Consider the following 12,245-nt stretch of genomic DNA (forward strand, 5'->3'; position numbering starts at 1 on the left):
TCATATCTGTATTCCACATCATGTTAACGTACTGTGTGGAAAACAAACACCCCCATGTGTGTCTGCATTGCCTGTGTTTCATAAAGTGTGCTTCGTAAGAATTGGTATAACTTTGTGAAACACCATGTGATTACTTCTTGTGGCACAGAGCGGTACAACAGAGAGGGTGGGGAATTGCCTGCTTGCTCTTCAGTTTGCAGACTTGCGATGGAGGGAAGTCCATGAGTGCAATCAAAACAATGCATCCCACGATATGGTTCTACAGCATTTAGAACAGGTACACACATTTAATATTTGTTCTTAACCCACTTCATTTAAAAATAAGCATTAATTTTATATCACTAAAACTCTATTTATAATAATCTGTGACTCTTTCATCCCATGCGACAAAGAAACAAGTAGCTCTAAAGAAAAAATGGGTGGGACTTTTCAGCAGAAAATTTAATGTAATTTAATTTTGCACCGGGAAAAATTTTTGCCACAAGCTCCACTAAAAGTACATTTAAATGCCCAACTCCCTTATCCCAAATGGTATACTGTTCATGGCATTCCCTCCTACCACTGTAACAAAAATTTGTGACTACACAAATTAATTCCTGTAATTTTTAATTGCTGACTGGACTGTGCTTGCCATTCTCCTGAGTTCTACATCTCACTCATCATCTAGGATGCTGACTCAGTTTTTCAGGTGGACTGAAGTGCATAGCTGAGTATGTGTGGGCATGGGGTCAGCTTTCTGAACACACTGGAGTTGGTGCAAGGGGCACAGCAGCATCTACAAAGTCCAAGAGTCATCAGTGGGTGTCTCTAGTGTGTGCAGTGATGAAGAATGCATCTATAATTTTATGAGTTACCTGAAACGAACTGTGTGTAAACCAAGAAACACTGTACAATAGGGTCCAACCAATTGAAGCAGTACAGCTGTCAAAATGCTGACCTCATATTTGGGAAGTTACAAGTCGCTCAGTTCGACTATCTTGATTTGGGTTTTCCTAAATCACTTAGGCAAATGCCAGCAGGGTTCCTTAATCAAGCCACAGTCGAACATCTGTCCTATCTTCACAAGCCAACTCTCCTATTCTCAAAGCAGGTTATGTATTGAGCTACGATTTGCACTGTATTATCTTGAAAATTCCAATATTACAGTGAAATGCTCTTTGAATGAATAAAGATAAATAAAAATAAATAAATGTCATGAAGTGTTACATCAAATAGAACAAACTACAAACATACTTCAAAACTAAATCACCAGACAAGTAGGCTATATGTTAAATTTTTCATTCACAAAAAGGCATTCACTTTAAGTATTGAACATTCTGACTGATCAGGTCAATCCATGGCCAATTTATGACTTTTCTGAAACCTCACTGCCACTGTGACATCACTATATCTAGTGAGAGATTTCTTGTAGCAGTTAGCATAAAAAGTAATAAGATTGGCTAGTTCTTCTGGATGATCATCAGCTGATGGTAAAATTAGGGGTCGACAGAAGCGTCCAATCCCATGGGTCGGCTTTGGCCCATGACGTAAGGGTGTTGTCGTGTGTGACGTCATGACGGCGCGGAGTTTGGTTTGAGTGTGGCAGTCTCCAGTTCTGTTTTATCTTATTTTATTTACTTTTCTGATCTGTTCGTTCTATCTCGTGAGATTTCTTTTTTTTTAATTTAAAAACACTTATTACTTATTTTAATTATCTGTTTCCTCGAATTTCTGTTTTAGTTTATTATATTTTTCTTTCTGATCTGTTCGTTCTATCCCGTGAGATTTTTTTTTTTTAAAGACAAAAAACACTAATCAGCTACTGAAGCATCTTTATCTTCTATGGGTTGCAGGGGTTACGACCCCTGGGGAGGTGGGTGGGTATTCATGCATGGCTGTCTTCACTTACACGTTGTAGCTACGCAAGGCGTCTAAATTTGTTTATATTTAGTTTGCCCCCCACCCAAAACACCCCATTTCCCGCGCTTGTCCCGTTAGTGTCATTAGGCTTCTTGTGGAAAGTGTGTGTGTTTGTTTTTGTTTCCGCCATATTTGTGACGTCATGGGTCAAAGCAGACGGGTGGGACCGGACGCTTCCGTATTTCCAAAATTAGTACATCTTTTTATCTATCCATTGGCATGAGGGGCCTATATTATCAATAATTGATTATTTTCATGGTTATCTTCATGTTGCTCTGTCCTCAACCTTTCTAGTCCTAAGTTAGCACAGTCCAGCTCAGTCTTAAGGTCACTGCATTTTCCTTCTTCTTCTTCAACTATTATAACATAGATTCTACAATACCACAGAAGAGTCTCATTTAGTTCACATAGTCTTGAAAAGTTGAATACTGTGATATAAGGCTTGGTAATATATGAATTGAAAGGCTTCAAAATAAGAACTGGAAGTGTTCATAAATGTGAGGGCCACAGCACTCGACTAACCTAAACTGTGTTAGGTGTAACTAGCAACAGAGGTTAATGTATGCCGTCAACAATGTTGCTTCTAACATACAGCACAATGCTCAACTATTTTACTTCAAATACTCACTGCAAACACTAACTTGTCTTACAACAAAGTAACAAGCTTTTCAAGGGCAGCAAATAACAGGAGGATGCTGATTATAAATCAAGAATAGTTGCATTATCAAAACACAGGAGTCTCTATCATGGAATCCACATCAGCATTCTGTTAGCACACTGTTGTTTATTTATGTCAATAACTCATCTTCAATCTGTAACCTACAGTGTAAGTTGTTTGAAGACAACATCAAAATTGTTAAATGCAGTATCCAAAAAATGCAATAACATGCTGTGTAAAGACTTAAAATTACAGTCCATAGGCTACTATAAACTGTTCTGAGAAAAATCCATTCATTCATTCACACACTACTCAAACAGAATTACCCACGTAACCAACAGATGACGAATATTTATACTACAGATCTTCAGGAAATAATATGTTGTTTTGTCTCTCAGAGAGTGCATGCCACTAGATTTGCATTTGCAAGATTTTCTCAGGTTGGGACCAATCGATCAAAAATCAATACAGTTTGCATTATTTTCTCTTCAAAGTGTCATACGGAATAATTTTTCTCCCCCGTTTCATCAAAGGCATTTATTGTCCAGAAGATATTTGTTGAGAAGCATCTTAAATTTGTAAGTACATATATCATTACACTGACACACTTTATTTGTATTTTGTCTTGTGTTTGTTCATTGTTTTACTGTATCTGGCGTGAATGACTACATTTTGTGGTTGTCACTTGGCTCCAACTGAATGTTCATTGTTTTTTTGTTGTCATAATCGTGACCTGTATATGTCAGATTGCTACATAGCCTACACTGCTGGTGGCAATCATCTCACGGCGCTTAAATGTAACAAATGCGTGTTAAGGGGTTATTTTTCATTTCAATCAAACGTGATTTTGAAGTTAAACAAGTATAAATGTTCTGTAAACATACATAAAAACTTCCAGATTCTACTTGTTTCCAGTGGATTTAATACTAAACAGCCTTTAAGCATATAACTTCAAATACATATTTAATTATGCATACCGACTGTTTCCTTTTTATGAGTTATGAGCAACGTTCGACAACCCATTCGTGCAGCAGCCGCCGAAGCTTCGGAGCCGGCGTGCCCTCCTCCAACGACAATAACGTCATAGTTACTTTCAGACGAAATACTCGTTTCATATTCTCCACTTATATTTCTTGATGTTACTCGGAGATATGGGATGACTTGTTTCCATCTGCTCCATGTATTCAAAGCCATTTCAAGACAATTAAACCTGAAGGCATGTGACATGGGAGGTTAGGATACCCTAAATTTATACGATGTCCTACAGATCATTGCAGACAGTTTTATGTACCACTTATATCACAAAATCTTATATAAACTATGATTAGTCTGCTACTCTGATATAACAACGTTAAAACACATTACAACATTCGCAAAGCATTTCACTCCCACTACTCCTTGCACTCGTCGACTACATTAGTCGACTTAATTCCCAAAGACGCAATTAGATTATGATTGCACACACGAGGATATCAGTAAAAAGTTTAAGACGTATTTTAATTGGTCTCAAACGTATTCTAAACACACACAGTTTATGGTCCCAAACTACTTTATATAACAGCGCAGAGCGCACCTTCTGTCACTTCCGTGCCACCGCGCGTGAAGTGTAGATCGGTGGGAGAAGGTAGTTGTTTGTTTGGGGTATGGAAACAAGGCATGTACTAACATTCCTCGATAAACAGACGCTTGGTGTGTGAGTTCTGTGTTGATATAAGATACTACTCTGCATTCATTGGAATACGTCGTTAGTGTTCACTGGGTAAGTACAATTTCACATTATTTTTTAGCTGTCATTAATTTCAAGGTTTCTGTAGGATGTATTTGGAACGCATGAAACAACATTTTGTGCATATGAGCGGTATCTACAACAATGGAATTTTAGGATAAATATCATATGCAATTGGTATTTCTATTTCTGTGTTGGACCGTGTTATATCATGTAACTATCAATATGTGGGTTTTTATTTATTTGGTCCTTTTTTCGTCAACGGCACATTGAGCCGCTTGAACATTACCCGTTATAAGATATTTGCCTCTATACACGTGAACCGTGCGCAGAGTCCCTTGCATAGCGTCAAAAAAGGATTCAAATTGACGCGGGCTTTTTAAAGGGTAGTACCGCTTCTCATTAGTCGGACGTGCTGTTGTGATGAAAACTTATTATAATCTTCGTTTACGCTTCGTATTGTTGCTGAAATCAAGACTAAGGACATCCGTGGTAGAACGATTTTAGTTTAACATTGTAGGTAATGTTATTAATATAGCGTCTTTACTTTTCAGCGTCACATAAACAAGCTATGAATCAAATAGCGGTATTCATCTATGCAGCTGGGCTTTTGTTGCTATTCCACAGGACTTTATCACAAATTTGAACTGAATCCAGAGATGTGTCTGAAGAAGTGCGATGTTTTCTGTAATGTGCTGCGTATTTTATTAATTTTTCGCATAAACCAGACATTGAAGCCAGATTGTGGAGAAGTGATTACAACTCTCCTTCTTTGCATTAAATATCCTCTCGTTATTTAATGCGCTAAGATATGTCTCAACGTTTTTCTTCATTTGTGCGTGTTTCTTAATCTAAATTAAAGATATTGCAAGACAGACGCAGCAGTGCCTTTGATTCATCGGACCACTGACTTATTGCCATCATTCTTATCAGAAGTTCACTCGATAAAAATTGTGCCTCATGGGCTATACCGAAGCTCGTTACATTGCGAAAGAAACGGAATATTTTGTAGCTTGACCCTTGGAACGCCTTCTAGCAATCTGAGTCATGCAAGACATTGGAAAGAAAAAGAGACCAACGGTGTTTCCTTCATTTTTTCCCGAGTGTCGCTTGGATGTTGCTTGGATCAACCTTACTAGAGATTAATACGCCGTTGAGACAGTGGGCTAGCATTATTAAAGATGCGTAGGTGGCGGCCACATTTGAGTTTTCCCCGACACTTTCATTTTTTTTTAATTGTGCGGCTATTTTCGACCAAGAATACATGGTTGCTGTGTAGCATCTTTTTTATCCACTAATTCGTACAATGCTGTGAGGAAGGGCCTAACGTAGAACCAGTCGCGTTGTACATAAAAACCACAGCGGCGGAAATCGTTATTGCTAGAAATTTGACCATATCAGAACTACACATACCGTGTATTGAATGTTGAATTGTGAATCGAAGAATGAAATTTAAAATTTGTAAAGGATTACCTAATAGACTACAAACACTCATTATCAGATGAAATGACGATCAGTAAATTACAACATGTAAATAAAGTATTTAAAACGACGACCGACAACGAAACGCTTGTAATGCTACATTCATTCAAGTTTACGATTCGACGCTTCGTTTCCCAAGACAACGAATTTGTCATCTATGGTTCAGAACTAAATTGTCATCTATGACTTAAATGTGACGTCATTGGTCGCTCACTCTGGTCAAAGCCGACGAGTTGTATCTCATTCTTCAGTATACCTCCTTTTCGTATACTGGACGTTGCATTGTGAACCAAAGAAAACTTTATGAAAATTTGTGTCATAATAGGTTTTTAGTGGCTTGGAAAAGGTACACGATTGTTCTAACTTAATTAAAACATGGTATCGCGCTTGATATGAAAAATGTAAAAGTTTTGCGTCACGACTAGGGTTACTTATAAAAGATCTTGGACCAACAGTGCTCTTGATTGTAAAACTGATCAGTTTTTAGAACCGACCAACGGAGAACATATAAAGTGTGCAATGAGATGCAAACATAGGCCACTGTCAAATGACGCTAAAAAAGAAAAGGGTAAGTGGTAAATGCTCCAAAGAGATCGACTGCCTCTCAAAAGTTCCAATAACGGACATTGAATCAAGGTTGTGGATTACTTGCAGGCCGCTACTGAAGACACGTCAAATGTACGATAGATATACTACGGCACGTACGGAGGCATGCTTAATCTGATAGTAAGACTGTTACAGAATAGGCCCTCCTAGTCAGGACTTCATAAAAGCGCTTTACAGCTTTTTAACAAGCCAAAGAGCCCTAACTGTTCCGTTGCGGATTCTCTCAGGGCCCTTGGAACAATGATGATCGCTACGAATTTTATAATGACTCGTATCCTGCACTTTGAAACTTCCTAACGTGCTAAAATTGTGTGCCTAAATGAAACCTGAACTTTTCGCGGTCAGTGTTCTTACCAGCCGTGCTCTTACGGACTGAGCGTTCCAAGCACGACTGGCGACCTGCTCTCAACAGCTTCAGTTCCTTCAGTAGCTCTGTCCAAAGGGAGCTTGTGGGCTCGGTCCCGGCCCGCCACACAGTTTAAATCTGCATGGAAATTCCATTCATGTAAATCTGTTTGAATATTAGTGGACGCCCTAAGATAGCTGTGAGACATGGAACCTTTTTTCGATTGCAAAGCAGATGTTTGTTTGCTTTATTAAAATTTCCCCTTCATATGGTGACCGACGAACTTCGTCAGTTCTGTGTTACGTATTAAATATCCAGTTAGGATATAACCGCTAGCCATAAAAATAAACACTACAACAATGAAAACCCCAGAATGGATGATTTCTTGCTTACGTTCGACATTTTGTCACCTGCATATTTTATGACGACTCTCAGAAACAGACATTCAGAAATCACGCAGCATAACACTGTAACGACATCGTTGAGTGATACTAAATTTTTTGTTTTATTGGTGTACAACTTACCCTTGAGGAATCATAACTGGGAGAAGTTAATCTGTCGTGGAGAGGGAAGTTAATGCAGCCTTGGCAGATATGTGGGCACTTTACATCCGACATGTATCTACGATGGTATTCTAGAGCCGGCCGCATTGGCCGAGTGGTGCTAGGCGCTTCAGTCTGGAACCGCGCGACCGCTACGTCGCAGGTTCGAATCCTGCCTCGGGCATGACTCTGTGTGATGTCCTTAGATTAGTTAGGTTTAAGTAGTTCTAAGTTCTAGGGTACTGGTGACCTCAGATGTTAAGCCTCATAGTGCTCAGAGCCATTTGAACCATTTTGGTATTCTAGACGTATTTGTGGAGGAGGGGGAGATGCAGCATGACTAATTACTATAAAATTAACACTTAAAATTGGCAGGTAATGTCATGACTGAACAATCATTTTTCCGGACCGTTGTTTCCATGTGCACTGTTCATGGATGTACGGTCGGAATCGAATGTTATGTTTTTTTACAACCTCGGGTCACATGAGGATACCATGTGTTTTTTCATCCTCTGCCTCGACTGTCTAATTTGCAAACTAGTCTCTACTCTATATCTGACGACATAAGCTTATACGCCAGTGAAGCACAGAAGGGAACGACTGGCTCTTCTCGTTAATTTATTCGTCCATAGAGTTAAAGCGATTCTTACGACTTAAAAATTCGCTAGAAAAGCGAATGCTGCGGGTTCAACTCTCGCCCTGGGCGTCAGCGAAAGTCGTAAATGTGCTGTCACCAAATGTTACTGGGTGCCCATACCAACGCTGAATCTACAATGATAGAAATACATACAGGATAATTCATTTAAAACTTGTACCGTTCTACTTCGTGAACCGTTCAAGATATCGAAATGAGGATTACAGCATATGATAGTTCGGGGGGAAGGGGGCGGGGCATCTACTTATGTTCCATGTTTTGTTTACTTAACTCTTGAATCAACAGAGATATTGAAAGCAGAACTATTTTAAAATTGAAATACATGCTTTTAACAGCATTCGAAAGCTCGTGAAAAGGCGGGTATAGTGATACAACGGTTATTCATCTACATCTACATGGATATTCTGCAAATCACATTTAAGTGCCTGGCAGAGGGTTCATCGAACCACCTTCACAATTCTCTATTATTCTAATCTCGGGAAGAATGAACACCTATATCTTTCCGTGCGAGATCTGATTTCCCTTATTTTATCTTGGTGATCGTTCCTCCCTATGTAGGTCGGTATCAACAAAATATTTTCGCATTCGGAGGAGAAAGTTGGTGATTGGAATTTCGTGTGAAGATTCCGTCGCAACGAAAAACGCCTTTCTTTTAATGATGTCCAGCCCAAATCCTGTATCATTTCTGTGACACTCTCTCCCATATTTCGCGATAATACAAAACGTGCTGCCTTTCTTTGAACTTTTTCCATGTACTCCGTCAGTCCTATCTGGTAAGGATCCCAGACCGCGTAGCAGTATTCTAAAAGAGTACGGACAAGCGTAGTGTAGGCAGTCTCCTTAGTATGTCTATTACATTTTCTAAGTGTCCTGCCCATAAAACGCAGTCTTTGGTTAGCCTTCCTCACAACATTTTCTATGTGTTCCTTCCAGTTAAAGTTAATTGTAATACCAAGGTATTTAGTTTATTTAGTTGAATTTACTTCTTTTAGATTAGACTGATTTATCGTGTAACCGAAGTTTAACGAGTTTCTCTTAACACTCATGTGTATGACCTCACATTTTTCGTTATTTAGGGTCAACTGCCACTTTTCGCACCATTCCGATATTTCTTATAAATCGTTTTGCAGTTTGTTTTGGTCTTCTGATGACTTTATTAGTCGATAAACGAGTGCAAACAACCGAAGACGGCTGCTCAGATTGTCTCCAAAATTGTTAATATAGATAAGGAACAGCAAAGGGCCTGTAACACTACCTTGGGGGACACCAGAAATCACTTCTGTTTTACTCGATGACTTTCCGTCATTTACTACGAACTGTGATCTCTCTGACAGGAAATCACATATGCAGTCACTTAACTGAGACGATATTCCATAAGGATGCAGTTTCACTACGAGCCGCTTGTGTGGTACAGTGTCAAAAGCCTTCCGGAAATCCAGAAATACGGAATCGATCTGAAATCCCTTGTCAATAGCACTCAACACTTCATGTGAATAAAGAGCTAGTTGTGTTTCACAGGAACGATATTTTCTAAACGCATGTTGACTGTGTGTCAATAGACCGTTTTCTTCGAGATAATTCATAATGTTAGAACACAATATATGTTCTAAAATCCTGCTTCATATCGACGTTATTGTTGACGTTCGAGGAATGAACTACAATTGAAAGACTGCGGCCGAAACGCCTGTTGCTGTATAAAAACCACGAAGCTGCGCTCTCATACCGGGTTTCGTTGGTGTACAGAGAAGAAAATAGGCATCTGAGTCATCATTAGAGAATTGTTTCAAATCTGTACTTATTAGTCGGCCACAGTATTATTGAAGTGGGAGTGAGGGCACTTAAGTTGGTTTATCGAGAGTTTTGATGATGGTACTTCACTAAGACACGCTGAACCAGCTGATAGTATATGCACAAAGTTTATAGACACTCCATGCGTTTTCCTCAGTCGCCACTGTGCCTGTTTAAAAAGGTCACCGGTAGCGGCCACGGGAAGCCAAGTAAATAATATCGTGGTTGTGTAGTGCTGTAGATTAAGTGAACAGCTTTTGTGGAAACAAACACTCAAAAGGCTTGATGTAACGACGGAACATGGAAGAGAGCCCCGCTTGGCAATGTTAACGTTGCGATAATCTATTCCGGCCGGCTTGTCTTTAAACTTTAGATCATTTCTCGGTTATTTCAGTCAAAAGTTTCAACGCCAAAATTAACAATCGTTATATCTCTGTATTCGTATCTTCAACAGCTTTCGAATGCCTTTAAAAATAATTCAGTTTTAGAAAAAAACATATTTACTTAAATTTCTTGGTTGACGCAAAAGCGAAGTGGACTAAATATACAATAAAATCATGAGCCCCCGGCGCTCTGTCGTATGCCGAAAGCCTCGTCTCGGTATTCTGAGCGGTTCACGATATAAAAGGGGTGCAATTTGTAGACGATGAGACGAAACATTAGGACCACTGCCAGGTGGAATGCTGCGTATTGGCTTTGCGGGAACGTGACGCAGAAAGGAAAATACTGAAGCGGAGCAGAGACAAATGGGGGAATCATTCTAGCCGCGATACGGACCGCAAATTGACAAATCCACTGACACAAGCGATTTGTGTTGTTACTCGACGCCCGGGAAAGAGCATCTCGGAAACGCGAAGCTGGTTGCCTGTTGGCGCGCTGCTGTTGTGAACATCTATGGAAAGTGGCTGGACGGGGAAACCACCAGTAGGCGATAAGAAAAGCGGTTATCGCTGAAACAACCGGTTCTCCGTTTTATTAACTCCGGTTTAGCCGGACTATTAAAACCGCTCAAAGTAGCCGGTTTCTGAAATAAGCGATTTTCGGCTTTCTTATTTTTATTACTTCCTGTAATAAACGTAGAAATCGAACAGAGATTGAAAAATTCGACTCCCTCAGTTTCAAGATGCATAGAATCAAAATATTAATTTAAATAGGCAAATAAAAGGAAACTTAGTCCGTCCACCGTTCACTGCTTTCCTCGAAAAGTGAAAAGTTGTTAAATACCACAAAAATCAGCAGTATTCTCCTACTGATTGTAATTATTTAAAGCTAATCTCAAGAACCATGTTGTAATCGGGGATCATAACACTGTTTGAGCTTTACGAATAGTCAGTGTTAAGGGGTGAAAACTGACGCTGAAGGACTCTGTTTTTCGTGTTAATTTGTCTGTTTTCAAGAGCCATAAGCAGATAAAAGCATATTATTTAGACACAGGCAACTGATCAGCTGCTTTCTATTTTTATTTTAAACCATGAGTGAACTGTTAAGTTTCACGTTTTCTCCTTTTACTGTGTCACAAGTTGGTTGTGGCTCCACTCGTTTTTAATCTTTTAAAGCAAATGAATTGCTGTACTTCATTGATACCGCACTTTGCAAAATTATTTCCCGGCTAGGGATGATGCCATTCTATAATACAACTGATGTCCGACCACGACAACGAGAGACAACCATATACACGATATGGGGCATGTCTTGCACATTGCATGTACATACATACCACATAATAAGCCACTTTATTGTCTCAGTAATGCAGTACAAACTCTGTATGCCGGCCGGAGTGGCCGAGCGGTTCTAGGCGCTACAGTCTGGAACCGCGCGACCACTACGGTCGCAGGTTCGAATCGTGCCTCGGGCATGGATGTGTGTGATGTTCTTAGGTTAGTTAGGTTTAAGTAGTTCTAAGTTCTAGGGGACTGATGACCTCAGCTGTTAAGCCCCATAGTGCTTAGAGCCATTTAGAGCCATTATCATTCATCCCCATTACGGTCGGAAGAAGGCAATGGCAAACCACCTCCACTAGGACCTTGCCTAGTACAGCGGTGCGCGTCTCTCGCATCGTTCACTACGCTCCTCAGAGTATGGGATCTCATCATCATTAGTAAAAAATTAAAAAAAAAACTGTTACAACCGAGACCAAACAAATACCGAAAACTGCCGGTTATTCAGAACTAGAACACCTGTATCGGTTTTAACCATTCGGTTTTTCCCATCCTTAGCTAGGCGATAAGGTGTTGGATGTCCACGCCTCATCACAGAACCTGGGGATCGGGAGGGTTACACACTTCCTGAAGCAGGATAGTCGATGGTCTGTTGCAGATCTGGCAACATAGAACAGTAACGGTGCAGCCGCAAGTGTTTAGGAGCGCACCATTCAGCAAACGATCCCTTAGTGTTCCCATGCCGACCCAACGAAATCGTCAGTTACGATTACAGTTGACACAAGATCATCGAGATTGGACCGTTGATCAGTGGAAACGTGTCGCTTGGTCGGATGAAACAAATTTCGTGGTATACGAGGTCGACGATTGTGTCCGGATATGCAG

General features: G+C 39.9%; 2 protein-coding genes across 7 annotated transcripts in view; one reads left to right on the top strand and one right to left on the bottom strand.

Annotated features, from left to right (window-relative positions):
* LOC124551287 (protein MTO1 homolog, mitochondrial) overlaps window positions 1-3,981 on the bottom strand; it is a 90,060-nt gene extending 86,079 nt beyond the window's left edge. Inside the window, exons 1-2 of one of the 3 annotated variants that reach the window (XM_047126310.1) lie at window positions 3,849-3,981; window positions 3,535-3,767 (exon numbers count right to left, since the gene is read on the bottom strand). In XM_047126310.1, coding sequence (XP_046982266.1) covers window positions 3,535-3,751 — 217 coding nt within the window. In that variant the 5' untranslated portion in view covers window positions 3,752-3,767; window positions 3,849-3,981. Of the gene's footprint in view, window positions 1-3,534 lie in introns of all 3 variants that reach the window. The other 2 variants (XM_047126304.1, XM_047126293.1) reach the window with 2 other exon arrangements.
* A 145-nt stretch (window positions 3,982-4,126) lies between these two features.
* The window catches only part of LOC124551307 (protein-tyrosine sulfotransferase-like), a 911,580-nt gene continuing 903,461 nt past the window's right edge, over window positions 4,127-12,245 (top strand). For all 4 annotated transcript variants that reach the window (XM_047126327.1, XM_047126332.1, XM_047126319.1 and 1 more), the window contains exon 1: window positions 4,127-4,316. The gene's annotated coding sequence lies outside the window, so the exon portion shown is untranslated. The remainder of the gene's footprint in view (window positions 4,317-12,245) is intronic.

Source organism: Schistocerca americana, chromosome 1, assembly GCF_021461395.2.
Source record: "Schistocerca americana isolate TAMUIC-IGC-003095 chromosome 1, iqSchAmer2.1, whole genome shotgun sequence".
Taxonomy (NCBI): domain Eukaryota; kingdom Metazoa; phylum Arthropoda; class Insecta; order Orthoptera; family Acrididae; genus Schistocerca; species Schistocerca americana.